This window comes from Acomys minous (genome assembly GCF_964271855.1).
Source record: "Acomys minous genome assembly, chromosome: 8".
In the NCBI taxonomy this organism is placed as follows: domain Eukaryota; kingdom Metazoa; phylum Chordata; class Mammalia; order Rodentia; family Muridae; genus Acomys; species Acomys minous.
The window spans coordinates 86,761,968-86,779,405 of record NC_140489.1 but is presented as its reverse complement, the minus strand read 5'-3'; the positions used below and the strand labels follow the sequence as shown (position 1 = coordinate 86,779,405).

General features: G+C 43.9%; 1 protein-coding gene across 2 annotated transcripts in view; it reads right to left on the bottom strand.

Moving 5' to 3' along the window:
• The window catches only part of LOC311604088 (uncharacterized protein), a 149,706-nt gene that overhangs the window by 127,978 nt on the left and 4,290 nt on the right, over positions 1-17,438 (bottom strand). For both annotated transcript variants that reach the window (XM_084793616.1, XM_084793617.1), the window contains exons 2-3: positions 14,547-15,260; positions 85-229 (exon numbers count right to left, since the gene is read on the bottom strand). In XM_084793616.1, coding sequence (XP_084649742.1) covers positions 85-102 — 18 coding nt within the window. In that variant the 5' untranslated portion in view covers positions 103-229; positions 14,547-15,260. The remainder of the gene's footprint in view (positions 1-84; positions 230-14,546; positions 15,261-17,438) is intronic.

Here is a 17,438-nt window from a genome sequence, read left to right as displayed (position 1 = left end):
ACAGTCATCAGAAGGCTCTTGTAAGCCTGACCGAGGCACTCCCCTGCCCCACACTTCCGATGCCCGCCTTGACCAATGCCTTACCTTCTGGAAGGATGTCATTAGTGATCATGGGTATGCTGGTGTTGTTCTCTCCTGGAAGAGCTTTTTATGACCTTAAAGGTATCAGTTTCCATTCGAGTGAAGGGCTTCAAGATGTCAGGCTAGGGCAGGCATGATTTCACAGGACCTGAGTATTATGTACAAATAAAGTTCTGACTCTGCTTGGAAACAGGAAAGGGGTCATTTAACCATTTTAAATATTATTAACTTGTTTTTAAGATTGGAAAAAAATCCTGAAGCTGTGATGGCATCTCCAGCCGACTGGTTAGATTTATTGACATTTTTTCCCATGTTAGAAATACATCTACAGATGCCCTGTGGTATAATTAGGTAGGCTTATGGCGCCAAGCAAACTGAGATGCAGAAACACATGGAATGAGTAAGATGGTATTTCCAGCAATCAAGACATTTTCTGAAATGATTGAAGGGCATTTCCTCTGCACAGTGATTTTGGACTTAAAGCTACAATTCAGGGGTTCTTGCCCTAAATTATAGTAAAGGCTAAAAGGCTCTTTATAACAAGCTGTAGTAGATCATCAAAATTCTTGAGTCAGACCTCAAAATCTAGTTTGTTAATGTGCTTCAGTCCAAATGCAAACGGGACTTGGAAATCTCTTTGTGATATGAACCTTCTGGCTCTAAAGATATTTGGCTGGTAGGCTCTGCTGTTTCCATTCCCAGAACAGCATGGAGTGCAGAGGCTGTAGATTGCTGAGTCTAGTGATCCTGACCGGAACATGGAGCGCAGAGGCTGTAGATTGCCGAGTCTAGTGATCCTGATCGGAACATGGAGCACAGAGGCTGTAGATTGCCGCATCTAGAGAGCCTGACCAGAACATGAAATGCCTAGTGAGTCTGACTGCTCACGGGGTTGCTCATAGACTCATAGACTCAATTAATATCAAATCACTCATATTAATTGTCCATCCAGTAAATGAGATGAGAGGGAGGAGAGGACTGAGCATCTTTCAGTTCTGGTGCGGGTAGGATTCAGGCCAGGAAGACGGTATACCCTGGACAGACACAGATGCGGCAGTGTCACTAGAGCCGGGTGCTGGAAGGTACATGTCCTGCTTTTGGCCACCTAATACCACACATAAAAAGCCCAGGGCCAGATGGTTTCAGTGCAGAATTCTACCAGACCTTCAAAGATGTGCTAATGCCAATACTCTTCAAGCTACTCCAAAAGATAGAAATGGATGGAACACTAACAAATTCATTCTATGAGGCCTAGTCACATTGATACCTAAACTTCACAAAGACTCAACAAAGAAAGAGAATTTCAGACCAATTTCTCTTATGAACATTGATGCAAAAATACTCAATAAAATACTTGCAGAATGAATACAAGAACACATCAAAGATATCATTCACCATGACCAGGTAGGCTTCATTCCAGGCATGCAGGGATGGTTTAATGTATGGAAATCCATCAATATAATCCACCATATAAACAAACTGGAAATAAGAATTCTTGTGTTCTACTATTACATGTAACCCTCACCAGGCTCCTCACTGGGCCAGCATGGGAGAGTAGGCTAAACGTAATTCCTAAAGTTAGTGCTCCGATGGTTCCTGACTCGGAGGGAACACTTTTCTTCAGAAGAGAAAGATAATAAAGAATAGTTAGGAAATTGTTTTAGAACCGAACTTTTTTTTCTCTCTCTTCAGTGAAAGAGGACCCAATCCCTTTGAGCAATTTCAAGAAGCATGAGATGAATGGGATGCTTTCCTTTACACGTGTAGCTCAGTGTATTAATCACAGACTAAAGGAATATCAGTACAACAAACCCTGCATTCACTAGGGGGTCAACAAAATGATGCTTTCCTGAGGGAATCTGTTTTCAACGGGGTTGGAAGGGGAAGAAATAGCCCTTTACACATATACCACCAACCCACTGACAGATTTCATAACTTGGCCAAATATTATCTAAGCTTACTCAGGAGAGTCATTCTATAAGATGTGCATTTTCACATCTTTTAAGTTCTCTCTCTCTCTCTCTCTCTCTCTCTCTCTCTCTCTCTCTCTCTCTCGTGTGTGTGTGTGTGTGTGTGTGTGTGTGTGTAATCAGTAAGATCTGTTATCTGTCATATGTAGATTTTGCTCATATACTTTGGTCTGAGAATCTCAAAAAGGAGATCTTGGAAAGCTTTATAGTATTAAAAAATGTTGAATATGGATTCCATATTTACCTTTAAGTATTTAATTGACTCAGCTTTGAGTCACCTGAGAAGGGAGTTTCAAAAGAGTGATTGCTCCCTCCCAAATAGGCCTGTGAGCATGACTGTGAGCTTGTCTTGACTGTTAACTGATGTAGAAAGACCCAGCCCACCGTGGATGGTCCTGCTCCCTAGGCAGTAGCCTTGGGCTGTGTAAGGAGGCTGGCTAATCGGGAGTGTGATGCCTAGTTCAACTCGACACAGCTAGAGGCACTGGAGAGGAGCAAATCTTGACTGAAAAAAATGCTTCTATAAGATCCAGCTATAAGGCATTTTCTTAATGAACGATTCATGTGGGATGGAGGCTGCAAGCCATGAGAAGCAAGCCAGTAAACTCTGCCATGGCCTCTGCATCGGCTCCTGCCTCCAGGTTTCTGCCCTGACTTTCTGTAATGATGAACGAAGGTGTGAAAGTATAAGCAAAATAAACCGTTTCCACCTCAACTTGCTTTTTGGTCATGGTGTTTCATCACAACCGTAGAAACCCTGAGTGAGGAGCCAGCAAGCAGCACTCCTCTCTGGTTTGTTTCTGCTGTACTTCCTTGCCTGGGAGAGAATTATCTGTCTAGAGGAAGTACTTCATGGAAAAAAAGCAAGCAGGACTGCCTTCGGGTTCCTGCCCTGACTTCCCTCAATGATGGTCCAAGCCCTGGAAGTAATGCGATGAAATAAATCATTCCCTCCCGGAAGCTGCTCTTGGTTAGAGTACTGTCACAGCAACCCAATTAAACCAGAACATGACTGAGGTGAGTGGCTTTCCATGCAGGGCCGTGTTAACACCCTTGGCTGACTGACTGGTGACAGCCCGGTGTGTTCTACAGCTTCATCGGCAGAGGCTAGCTTGTAGATCATCAGCTAGTAAAAATGTAGATAAATTCCACTCCTCAGGAAAAAAAATGACACCCAAAGATTCCATTGTGAGTCCCTCTAGAATTTTAATGTTACTCATCTTACACAGTATTTTACTCCTAACACCTCTTGGATAAGTTGTCTATAAACACTCGGATCCTCAGATTCCCGTGGACATCCCTGTGACCTCCTCAGTAACAGCTGAGCTGAGCTTTGGTGCTTGCTTTCTACTTGCATGAGTTTTGTTTTATTAACCCTTTGAAAAATAGATAAGCTCACTCGAAATTAAGAAGATCTGAGGTCTGAAAATTTCTCTTAAAGTTTCTATACAATTCCCTGAATAGGGTTCAGTGTCTCCCCCTAGCCTCTAAACATTGGGGGATTTTTCCTAAGGATTCAATAACTTCCAAGCTTCCCAAGAAAAATGTACAACTTTCTCTGCACACATGTGGCAGAACGGTCCAGGTGGTGACCAGACTCCAGAAGAAAGGGGTGAAGTAAAGGAAGCTCCCTGTATTATCATTTTTTCTTGTGGCTCCTGGAAGGGGGTTAGGGGGCTGGGTGTGTAGCACCTTCACTCAGAAAAGAGCTGAATGTTATTGCTCTGTTGGTTTTCTCTTTGTACCTTTCAGTCCGAGACTCAGTCCTAAGTCTCGGATGGTGCTACCCACAAATCCCATACAACATGACAACCCCATCCACTGGCAAGCTATGCTCCAACAAGGGTATATAATGTAGCTGTGCCATTTGTTAATGGCCAGCCATGTTTCTTGTGCTCCTCGAGGCAGTGTCTTCCTGTTCAAGCTACAGAAGGCTACAGAAGAAATCCCAGTCCTGCCTTTTTCACATCTTAGGCAGATCCAGAAAAAAAAACAATTATGAAACTCCATCTACTGTAAAATGTGTCCTCTAATAATATTTTATAATATATCATTGGGGTCCCCATGGCTCCTGTGGTTGGTGTTCTGACTATTGTTAATGGAGTAGCACATCTGATTCCTCAACACAGGAATCAGATTTCTCACCCAAGCAGTTGGACCAGGAAGACAACTGTTTCTCCATCTTCTTTTACATTCTCAAAAATGATGGTACCATTTGCACTGTTCTATTTAAATGGCAGATGTGGAAAACTTACCAAGGAGAAGAATACAGAAGGAGATTCCATTGCCAAACAAGTTCTGGGGACCAATTACATCCTCCCAAGTCTTCCCATGTGTTTCAGTCTTCTTGCTTCTGATTGTTTCAGCCATGCAGGGAGCAGTGGTTGGTGGATGGTCTCCTCTCCCCCCCCCCCCCCTCTCTCTCTCTCTCTCTCTCTCTCTCTCTCTCTCCTCTCTCTCTCTCTCTCTCTCTCTCTCTCTCTCTATATATATATATATATATATATATATATATATATAAAATCTGAAGTAGGTGTATATAAAACTGCTTTCTTGCCATACTCATGGGTTCTCTGATGCTCTAGTCAGTTGCACATGGACCCTCACAGACAGGTCGGCTTATAAGAAGGACGGAGGCAATGTCCAATCTTCCATCTTACTCCAGCAGCTCGTGGGAGAAGCCAGAGCATTTGTGTTCTTTTTCAGGAAGAGTCTGGAGACAGTGCAAGGTATGTGCCAGCTTCCATTCACTACAGAAACCTTCTCTGCCTGGTTCCAGTTCATGGGTTTGATCAGGAAGTCTAGCTAGCATGGCAGAAAGACAGAGGGAAGACACAGCTGCGCTCCAATCTCTCCATGACTTACTGGTGGGATTTGAGGCAAGTATCTCAATCTGCCTTGAATTCTATTTTTTCCTCTGTGAAGACACATCAGAGTCATCTTTTCAGGATAGGGCTGGCAGTTGATCCAGGGGTCCTTATAATGAAAGGTGTTTGTTGTACAGAGTATGTAGTCCTCACTACACACTTTGTTTTATTAATGGTAATAAAATATACTAATGTTCTACTAGCTCAGTTACTGTGAAAAAGCCACTATTTCCCAGTGGCAACATCCACTACATGCCTTAACTGCAATGCGCATGCTCACTTTATAGTCACTGAGATCATTAAGATATCAGTGACTCACAGAATAAGTACACCATCAGGGAGAGTGTAAGAAATGGTGGTCATTATCAGATAGCCATTTTCTTTGTTATATAAGAATAGAATGGGGGGAGGAACCCACAAGATCCCACCCCTTGATGAATATGAGAGGAGAATAAGTCTTCTCCAGGCATGAGCTTCCTGATGAGTTATCCAAGCCCACATGATCACCCCTAACATCCCATCCCACAAGCGTGTGTGTGTGTGTATGTGTGTGTGTGTGTGTGTGTGTGTGTGTGTGTGTCTGAGTGTGTACATGAGTGAATGAGTGTGTACGTGTATGAGTGTATGTGAATGTATGTGTGTGTGTAAAACAATGATTAAAAAGAATAAGAGGTCAAGAATTTGAGAAGGAGTGGAAGAGATTGAGACAGAAGGAATTATATGGGGAGGAGAGATAGAAATGATGTAAATATGGTAATCACATATGAAATTCTAAAAAAAAAAAGTATTAACAAAAATCTTCCAAACATTTTATCTGTGTGGATGAGGCTATTTTTATTCTGAAAACACTTTAAAACTGACATCCATTTCATTACTTAAGCTCAGCATCACTTTTAAATTATCACTGAGAGTGGCTGGAGAGGTGGTTCAAATGTTTCATTTGTTTGTTTGTTTTTTGGTTGAGGCAGGATTTCTCTGTGTAACACAGCCCTGGCTGTCATGGACTTGTTTTGTAGACTAGGTTGGCCTCAAACCCACAGAGATCCACCTGTCTCTGCCTCCTGAGTGATAGGATTAAAGATATGTGCCACCACACCCATCAAGATGGCTCGATTGTTAAGTGCACTTGCTATTCTTGTAGAGGATCTGGGCTCAGTTCTCAGCATCCGCATGGGGGCTCACAACTCCATTTCCAGGGGACCCAATGAGCACTTCTGAGATTTGTAGGTACTGGACATGCACATAGTGCACAGACATACTTGCAGGTCAAACACTCATACACATTAAATTTAAAAAATGTATATCATTCATAGAAGAAATCATGAAACTATACATTAAACAGATGTCCACATCTCATCCTTGGCCTCCAGTCCCTTGCTTTGTCTGAACTGGAGGCTGGACCTCAGGAAGGGCCAGCGATGGTACAGGAATGAGCTATTGGATTTGAATGCAAAATAAAGATAATTAAATTTAGATATAGTTAATGAGTATGCATGTTAATGTACCCATGGGACATCTGTTACTATGCTTATGGTATACATTACCAGGAAATTAATTTTTCTAAAAACTGAAAAGTTTGTTTTTAAGATCTAAGATATACTTGTCTCAGTGCCACAGCATCAAATGTTAAAATTGTCTTAAACTGCCTTGCAATGCCCACAGGGCCACAGGGCCAAGGCACACACGTTTGGCTGCCTAGAGCTCATCAAGGTAGAGAAGATGTGGGGCTTGGGTCTGAGAATAGCCAAAGTGTAGGAGAGGCGGAGTCGATGTCTGTTGTCGGGGGTATGAAAATGGCCACTGAATAACTCTGATGGTTAACATGTCAGCTCACCAAATCTAGACTCTCTTTCTGGCAAGAAACTCCTGGGCACAGCTGTGAAGACATTTCTACATTTGGATGAGGAGGAAAGACAACTGTTGTGTGACAAAACTCTTCTTGGGGAGACAAAACACACTCATCTTCTCACCTCAGATAGAGAACCCATGAAAGACCAGAATATGAACACCAGCATAGTCCAACTTGGTGAACCAGTGAGTTTTATTGGGGTTACTTACAAGAATATGGGTGAGGGGTTACTTACAGGAGCAAAAATGACTCAAAGGCAACTGCATCACTAAGGCCCACCTCAGCCTGAGTGACAGCTGGGAAACCTAGAGCACACTGCACAGCCTACAGGTTGGAGGGTGTGCTTTCCAGGTGCTTCGGTTGTTCTAAACCCCTTGCAGGCAGCTCAACTTGTCTTAAGAATTTTCTTGGCAGCTGGGCTCTCCTTAGTCTGGCAGGGAAGGGCCTAGTGAACCTGGTCAGTTTCAGGTAGTTCCTGAGCTATTTTTGTTGTTCACCTGCCTGCTTAGAGCTCCCCTGCAGGATGGAAATGTTTTGATCTCAGAGGAGACTATTACACGGCACACATAAGTGTGGGCAGCACCAGCTGCTGGGCTGTCATCCTGGACTAAATAAAAAGGTGAAAGAGATTAACTGCCAAACTTCATCTCTTTGCTTCCCGTCTGTGGATGCAAAATGTGACCAACTGCCTCACGCTCCTGCAGGCTTGATTTTACCACCATGACAGACTGTACCCCCAAGTCATAAGCCAAAAAAGAAACCCTTCCTAAAGTTACTGTGGGGAGTAGCAATGATAAAATTAACTAAGTGAGAAATGAGGTCTAAAGAAGTGACTTTGGAGCCAGGTCTTAACATATTTGGGATGGTACTTGGATCCAGGCAGGTGAGTTGCATGATGGGAAGGAGCATGCATTTGCCAAGTAATCATTAGGGCAGGATGAACAGAAGGTCTGTGAGTTTCTGAAACATGGGGAAGGACATGTGGCTGTCCCTGTGGGGTGACTCCTCGCTCTGTCTTGCTGCAGAAACCAGATCCTGATTGACAAGGGTTATATGTGTGAGAAGGACAGACATCCTCCATAGAAGTGGGAAAGATCTGTTGGGCCCAGATCTAGCTTTTGACAGCTCTTGCAGGGCCATTCCCTCTAACTGACTCAGGAAGTCCCCCAGACGCTGGGCTAGCTGTGGCTTCATAACACATTTACCAGAAGGCCTTTGGGTCAAAACGTTCAGGAGGATTTGCTAAATCTTCAGACAATCCAAGTGAGAAATGAAACTGCCCAGCAAGTGCAGTAACAATTACTTCCCGGGTCTCATGGGGATGATGCTGTGGGTTAATGTTTTGGGGAGACCGAGAAAAGATAGAAAGGAAGGGGATGGCTTTCTACATTGCTTGCTAGTTCTGGTATCTGAATTCATTGTCTCTATCCTCACAAAGGGTGGGAAGTGGTTGTGACCCATTCCACAGGTGTGAAAATGGCCATCTGAGTGGCTGAACAATGAAGCCCTATCCAGTGACATCCCAAAGGTTTCATTGAAGTCTGAGCTTTGGTCATACCAACTCCTCAAACCTCCCCTGGAAATCACAGAGATTAGAATGTTCCTTGACTTCCACAAATATATATCCTTATAACACAGGAAAATAAGCATAAAATTTAAGTTAGTATAATATATACAAGGCTTAGACTGTCCTGCACAGTTACAATCTATTATATGGAAGAGTAGTTTTTGGGTCTTGCCTTAGGAGACACAACAGTTTGTTCTATTTTGAGTGAAAATATTAAGATGGAATGATTCTGAGTATTATATTTGAAAGTAAGCAGCCACTGTTTGCCCAGAATAAGCCATTATATACAGACTGATAAATAACTTATACATACAAAACATTACCAACACCTATGAGCTTAACACAGGAACATATGGGTGCATCAAAAGACTACAGGAGGAAAAAAACCAGGCCTGTGAACTCTCACCAAACATGCTAAACCAGTGGATGACGCAACCTCTCCCATGGGACATATAAAAAGAGAAGCAGCCAACAGTGGAATGTGGGAGCACCCACCAACCTGTCATGAACCCACTCAGGATGGACATATGGGATAGAGCCATGAGTTCCCAGATCTGTGTTTAGGTCTTTAACACATTGTGATCTCCCTCCTTGATAAAGTCTCTTTGAATTTCACTCTAGAATCACCCCGAGCCAGCTGAGTCTTGAGCCAGCTCTGCACCTGCGTTTGTTTTGCTAGCATCTTATCTAAGCACCTGCACAGTCCCTGTGTCAGCTCTCTATTCTCAGTTTTATCAAGGCCTCTTTGAACCCTGTAGCTTTCCTAACCTTTCCTTGGTCATCCTGTAAACCAATGTCCCTCACTGTGAAATGGGTAAGGTGTGATCTGAGAGTTAACACTAATAATTAAGACTACAATCAAAGAACTGCGATAGCAGTGGCCACAACGACATCAGGAGTATTAGGAGAGTTAAACTCGAGAAGTTGATGTAGCTTGTGAACTTGCCATTGAATAAATATTGTGGAAAGATACAAGCCTGATTTGTGTGTCTGACACAGCGGGCTGTGACAATGTGGGATGCAGTGACGTGTGATATGGCTGTTGCTTCTTTTCATGTTACCCCTAGCAGAGTTCTCAGGAATTCATAAAGACAAAAATCAAACATCAGTTTCAAGTTTCAAGATTCAAGCTCAACATCAGGAGCCAAAACATCAAGGAAATCAGCATCAATAATGTATCCAGACTACGGAACTTTAAAAGAAAGTGAATATAAGCAGATCTTTTTATCCCACTTTTGCCCCAGGATGGTCCCTGGATTAGCTGTGTATATAAAACTCATTCCATAAAGGTATGGACACACAGTCATGGATGCATGTATTGAGTCCTCTTTCCTCTGCTACTGAAAAGAATGGCAGGCTCTGGAAGTTGAGGACAGGCGATCTTTTTTGGAAAGTCAGGTTCCTTTTGGAATGAGGCTAGAATCAGGGAAGCTTGTGTCTAGCTTTGCTGGGATGTCACCTGGAACTTTCAGTGATGGGCTTTGCCACAGAGGCACTGTAAGAGAGTTTTGGTTGTTCATTTTTAGTTTTGGTTTGGTTTGGTTTTTAGATTAGTATCTACCTTTCTTTTCTTTCAATTCTAGGGGAAATAATTCAATTTCACAAACTCAAAAGCTAAGTGGAGGATAGGACTGAGAGTTCAGAGCATTTATACACATTTTAACCATCAGTTAGATACTGTACAGGAAGAGATTTAAAAGTGAACGCTGTACCGTGTTAGGAAAGTTTCCCCGGGGGTGGGGTCTACTGTGTTCGGAAGTCACTTCCTGATCCGGGTACCATTGGTCAGAGCCTAGAAGAATCATGTTCTAATGTAGACAATCTTGCTGTTTATTCTTTTTTATGAAATTTATTTATTTTGTGTGAGCATGTATATGTGTGTACATGTGTATGGAGGTCAGAGGAAAACTTGCAGGCATTGGTTTCTCCCTCTGGGTCTCAGGGATTGAACTCAGGTCTTTTGGTTTGGCAGCAAGTGCCTTTACATAGTCAACCATGCCATTGACCTCAAGTATTCTTATTCTTATATCAGCCCTGGAGTCCAGCACAGGGTCAGCTGCCCTCTGGACACCCCCAACAGTGCCTACTCTTTTTTTTTTTTTAGCTTGATTAGTGACAGCCATCTCTATCATTTCTCCCCTGTGGCACTCAATTGGACCTCTTGCTCCTTGCCATATGATAACTAAGTACATAGGTCATGAGATCCAGCCTTGAAAATCGGCTCCATGATTTCGTCTATGAGAGCAATCACTGATGTGTGGAATGAAGATACTGATACATGGAGAGGAGAAAGGTAGGACAAAAACTCAAGCCATAGGAATCCAAGAATCATTGGGCAAAATAGATCTAAAAGCCTAGTCTTTCATCCCATTCCAGTATGGTGTTCCAAGCATTATATGACAGTCTACAGTGGATCAGGCCAAGGTTCCCTGGGAGAGAGCATAGACAAGACTCCTTTCAAAGTAAATCTCCATGGGGTGTAAAGAGAGACCAGTAAGCCAGTTAGTGAGCCAATCCCAAAGAGAATTTCCCATTGAAAGGACAGTGGAGCTTGGTATCACTCTTCCTACACAGAAATAGACCCTCATCCCCATCCCAGCAGCCCAGATTAACATTTGTGTAGTGACCACTTCTGGGGCAAGACTGTTCTGCCTTTCTTAGCCACGTGAAGCATCACAGTGTTGGCCCAGAGAACAGTAACTTGCCGTCCAGCCTCAGGACAAGGGATGGTTTGGAAGTCCCTAACTTGAGGTGGGTATGGAAATCTCCAGTTGCAAAGTAGTGAATATTAATTTCCAGGCTCAGCTAGGCCCAGGATCATTTTTGAATCAAGAATCAACAAGAAGACAATGGGGATTTTCCTCTGAGGGAGCCCCTGTTGGAGAAGTCTGGTGACCTGGAGTTCCCACACCTCATGGGGATGTTTGGTACAGCCATGGCCTACTTTCAGGCTGGTCTAAAGCCACTAGGACACATTGCTCATGCTTCTGTTGGCACTGAGCTTGCAAAGTGTCCCTGCACACAGCCACAGTTCTCAGAGCTGTGTTGTCTACCTGGAAGGGACGACAATGTGGCTGCCTCTCCACTTCTGTATTGTGGATTTAATCTGATTCTCAAATCTTATTTTCATTTCTCCACAAACACCTGCCATTCTGGTTTCCCCCGTGTGTAATCTTTAGACAGAGTCTATCTTGTGTGGCCTGCACCTGGCCCTCCCTGCCCAGGCTTTCAAATGCAACTACAGATTTTGATCACAGAATTGTTCACATAATTATCCATGTAAAGCTCCTGTTATCTCCTCTGATTTCGTTTCTTAAGACCTTCACTTTCTGAAACCAGCATCTAATCTCCCAAACACTTCCCCGAGATCTTTATGCTAAAGTGACCAATTGCCTATATATTTACATGTATACCCATAGCTATATCTGAGTATTTTTGATTCGGAGGATCCTGAGCACATACATTACAAACAGACCCTGAGGGTCTTCATTTCAGATTTATCAGCATTAGCTTGAAGAGAGAACTCCAAGAAGTTTCGGGGCCAGTTATCCTAGTAAACACAGTGACAAACAAAACACCATGTGTCAAACAAGATGGGAAGCAAAGGTTGACATCAAAGGTTGTCCTCTGACTAGCAAACATGCACTGTGGCACATGGCACACACAAGCATGAATATACACATAAAGACAAAAAGAAAAGGAATGCTTTCTCTAGGAAAGGAATGAAATCATATACAGTGGGAAGGAAAGCCTTACTTCCATTTTGTTGTCCCCATTCTCACACATGGCCCTGATATTCTCCCATCATTTCATACCTGGCATGGGAGGCAGTGTGTACAAATGCTACTCTGCTTTTACGTTGTGGTGGGTACCAGCCCAAGTTTACATGTGTTGAGAAAGGTAGTCCTTGAAATCAAATGGTAGTTGCTCCCTGAGCTGTCCAGGTAGGAAACGGAAGTTGCCAATGATCTCTGTCCAAATTGGTCACTAAGAAGGTCAGACAGCAGGGTGGATATTATCCCCAGAAGCTGCAGATTTTGTCACTGTGTGCCTGGAAATCCGTGTCCTGCATTCAGATATGGCCCCAAGACAGCTGTGATCGAAAACTGGTCATTTACCAGTGCTTAATGACTAATGCCCTACCCATTCTGAATTAGCAGGCTTTATGACAGACTGGCTTTGTTCTGGTGAACTTTCTCTGCTCCGAGAGAAATCACAAATGCCAAATGTGCATGAGTGACAGTGTTGATTTTTTTCCCCATGGAGCTCTTGTTCCACCAGCTTTTGTCCTCTGTGAACACTGAGCCACAGGTTTCAAGAACAGACTTGACCGTACACAATCCTTGAAGAAACTCTACATGGTGAGCTGCAGCTCTCACTCGGTCTGCACATGCTCCACCTCCCTCTGCAGACCACACTTCAGTAAATCTACCTTGAAGACAAGGAGAGTGCGTACTGGCAGGTAAAATGGTAGAGCAAGTACATGAGCAGTGAGGCCAGAAGTCTGTGGGTATTCTCTCGGGCTCTGTTCATGGCAAAACTTTGAACAGAGCTGTCTCATTTTGTAAAATAAAAACAGCCGGAGTCATTGCACATGGTAAGGTAGGCAGGCCAGAGTAAAGTAATCTAAGCTAGAAAAGCTATTAGAGCAGATGAGGCTCATGCTTTATGTTCAATGGGTATTTGACCATCCTCTCCTCCTCCCCTCCCTCCTCTCCATCCTCTCTCCTCCTCCTCCTTCTTCCTCTTTTTCTTAAAGTATTTTTAAAAATCAAAATCATAATTGAGTATGCTTGTGTGTGTGCGTGTGTGTGTGTGTGTGTGTGTGTGTGTGTGTGTGTGTGTGTATGTGTTTGTACATGCACACACTCATGTGGCAGTCAGAGGACAACTTGTGATTGTCAGTTCTCTATTTCCACCATATGGGGCCTGGGGGTCAAATTCAGGTTGTTAGCTATGGCAGCAAATTTCTTCACCTGCTGAGCCACCTTATGCTGCCCTCCCCCACCCACTTCCTGCTCTGGCTGTTACTGCTGCTGCTGCTGTCTCCTCCTTTCTCTTTCCCACCTCACCCCCCTCCTCCAGCTTCTCCTGCTTTTTCTCTCTTCTTCTCTCTCTTACTTTTTTTCTCCTCCCCTTCTTCTTTATCCTCCTCCTTTTCTTCTCCCTCCTCTCTGCTCTTCCTTTTACTTCCCTCCTCTTCCTCCTGCTCCTCCTCCAAAAATGGGAAGTAGACTTTTAAAGTTGGAGCAGAGAAGATGCTGTGCGTGGGCTAGGAGCTGATAGAAGACCTGGTACCTGCTTCCACGGGGACACTGAGGGACTGTGGTGCCTTATAGGAATGCACGATACTCCTTGGCACAGAGCTGCAGGATGTGAAAACTGGGATGCACGTTTGGTTATTTGTGTTATAGAGAAAGAAGGTGAGACTTCGGGCCCACACAGCCTCCAGCAGAGTAGCGGGCCTGGGATCAGGCCAGACATGACTCTATCTGGAAGATGCTCCCTTTCACTGCAACTACATGTAGATGAGGAAGGGCGAAAGTTCCAGAGAGATGCCCAAAGTCATTATCAAAGTTAAACATATAATCACGTTTATAATGAGTCCATGACATCATCTGTTGAGCACTGTTTTAAATACATGCTCTATCTTGAAGACAAATGACCCAGACCAGACATGGACCAATAGTGATGTCCTCTGTCAACCGTCAGTTCCTTCTCTCACCAGAGCTGACCGGTACTAACAGTACACTGGGCATCATGCGCCCTTTGAATGTGTATGAATGTAACCACCACTCCACATTTTACCTACACACAGCAAAACACACACCCAAGGCTCAATGCTCATGATTGCATAGCCCCAGCCAAGGAAAGGCCTTCCTCCTTCCTTCCATCTCTTTGTCCTTCGCATATGACCAAACTTGTTCACATATTTTAATAATGAAAGAGGAAAAGGTTATGGTAACCTGAGGGCTTGTCCTGGAATGGATATTTGGAGGCCATAGTCAAACCATTGCCTCCATATGGCACATAGTGTCCCTAAACATACACCCCTGGGAGCAAGGAATGCCTACTGTGCAAATGTCTGATTGGGTGGAATTCATAAATAATGTAAATGTTTCCATTTCATCCCAGGGCCTGATGGCAAGCTCCAGAAAGGCAACTCTTTCCTTGTGGAATTCTTTGGTCCCAAGCCACAGTAGCTGACCTACCAAGAGACCTGCACCTGTCAGATTACAGGAACGATTGCAGATTAGCTCATCCTTCCAGATTGGCTGCAGACAGGCGTGCGGCTCCGAGAGGAATGGACCATAGCTGCCCAGAACAGATGCTATTGCAGTAAACAACCTCCCTCACTGCCTGAAGTTGCCAAAGCCCCACTGGGCACAAGAGCCAGGCTGCAACACACACAAGCTCGGGGCTCTGAACCCCTTATAGGTAACCAGATGTGCAGTGGATGACAGATCAAAGGCTGCTCTCCAGATGTCCCCTCCTGAGGGTGAGCAGCCAGTCCAGAAGTGTCCCGTTTGGCAACTGCTGGGACTCTATACCACTGGTGGCTCAGGAGGAGGCTGTCAGGAAAGGCTCCAGAAGAGACATTAAAGGGAAGTTTGGGCCTCACTGTGACGTGAAGCTGACAGCTCTATGAGCTTCCTGATGTTCCATCAATGCTGTTTGCAATATGATGGAAGGGATGGTGATTCTGCTGTGATGCACTTCAGCATATGTCTTCCATGTGTAGCTTCTGGGCCACGCAAGGACAGCAAGTCAGCTTGTTGCCATAGCTTCCAGATCAGGATGGGAAATCTCACATACCCTCCACTTCTATTTGGAATGAGAGCATGGCCTTTGGCTTCACTCCAGTTTCTTGATCCTTCCTTCCAAGTTGAACCTCAGAAATACTGGGCGCAGAGCAGAGGGAGCTGCTGGATTCAAAGAGAGTTAAAAATATGTGTGTCTGTGTATATCTATGAAGTTGTGTTACCAGATCCATCTATATGTAATTGATGTATTCACAATGCAAATATTCTCACGGACATGTATACATGTGCACCTGCTATTGGTGTTTTAGTCTCCATCTGACTTCTCCTCTCTCTGTTTTCCTTGTTCCTCTCTTATCTCCTCTCCCCCTCCTCCGTGTCTGGTTGGCTTCTGGTATGAGCAGAGGAGGGCAGGGGGAGTGACAGAGGTCCTGAAGACGCTGCCCAAGGTGACAGTGTGAGATGACATCCTCATCATTGCCATCACCTAGACCCATGCCTCCCCAGTGCCACTGGGAAGGATGCAGGAGGCTTGCTATGTCTCCATGGCAATAAGCAAGCCTTGAGGGAGATGCTTTGCCTTCTCCTTCTGAGTTCTTTCTAACTGAATTATCCTGCATCATTATAATGCTTTCCTAACAATAATCCTGGTGCAAAAGAGTTTTGCATCAACTTTGTAAGAAGAAAACATTTTTGTCTCCATAGTTTTCTCTAAAATTAAATAAAATAAACAACAAACAAACCACAGATTGAGCATCCCTCCTTCAAAAACAAAAAATTCAAAATCTGAAAGCATTTGAGCACTGACATGCCACAAATGGAAAACTCCTCACTTGATCTCACGTGATGGGTTGTAGTGAGCATGCAGGTGCATTAAAAATATTGTACAAATTACCTTCAGGCTATGTGTACAAAGTGTGTGAGACATAAATAAAATTTGTGTTTAGACTTGAATCCTATTCCCAAGATGTCTCATTATGTATATGCAAATATTCCAAAATCTAAAATAAAAATAAAAATAAATCTGAAGTACTTGTAGTTTCAAGCATTTAGGATAAGGGAGCAATCTGTACTAGCTAGTGTCTAGTTTGTTTGTCACTCTCAAAAATGCTTGTTTGCCTAATTCTCTTAACAACCCTGTGGAATAGGTCCTTGTATCCTTTTACAGATGGGAAACTGAGTCATAAAACATTATGCAGCTTCTTTGAGGCCTAGTAAGTGGTCAGATCCTGCTTTAGATCTGATGGTCTGGCTCATGGTCTGTGTTCCTATGAGCCTCCCTTGTCTTTCAAGCAAAACTTCTCTTTTATACCACTTCCAGAAGCATGATTGTACATTAGTTGCTTTTCTATTGCTGTAACAAAACACTTGAGGTAAAGCAGTTTATGAGGGCTCACAATCTCAACTGCAAGCATGAAGCAGAGAGGACCAAGGAGAAGTGATGGAGTCGTTAAATTCTCAAAGCCTGCTTCCAGGAATGCACTCCATCCCGCAAGGCCACACACCCTTAAACACTACCATCACCTTGGGACCTTGTGTTCAAATGCCTGAGAGTATGGGGGCATTCTCATTCAAACTGCCACAGACAGTATACTTTGACCTCAATGGGCTGCCATTTCTGCATGGTCTTATCAAGCTCAAAGGGCAGTATGGAAGCCTAGGTGACCAGTTCTATTCAACAATGGGCTGCTGGCTGAATGAAAGGTCCGAAGAGAGCACAATGAATGTTTATGATGATAAGGAAAGTCTGTGTGCCATGGCATCCTATACATGTGTTCTGGTCTAACCACAGCCATGTGAGAAGACACCATGATAACTAAGAAAGGTGTAGAGACAAATATGACAGTGGTTTAGTCTGCCCATTAGGTGTCACACAGCATGGCACATGCTCATTTGAGTTTGGCTGTGTGGATTCTCACACAACCCCATGGAGTGGGATCCCCTGCCTCCTCCTCTCTTGTTAGGAAACAGTCACAGAGGTCTATAGGTTGATTCCACAGAGCTGGCTGAAAACAGTCAGGCAAGGGTTAGATTTGTGGAAACTCAGGCTTCCAAGCTCTTGGTGTGTCAGCAACCCAGATGGACCATGTGAATGATGGATCTCGGAGCCAGTAAGCACGCTGCCCAGTAGGGAAATCAAACATGATTTCCAGGACCACTTTGTGTCCACCTCTGCTTTATAAAGAAAGACACAATGGGGAAAGCTGGAAAGAAAAGTGCTCGCACCCTCCGTGGCTGACTCAATCGTTTCTACAAGTGCCCTGTATTTATAGCTGGAGCGGGAACGCGAGCAGCAGCTGCTAGCTGTTATTTCGAAGAACTTCAGGCTTCCGACCAAAATAG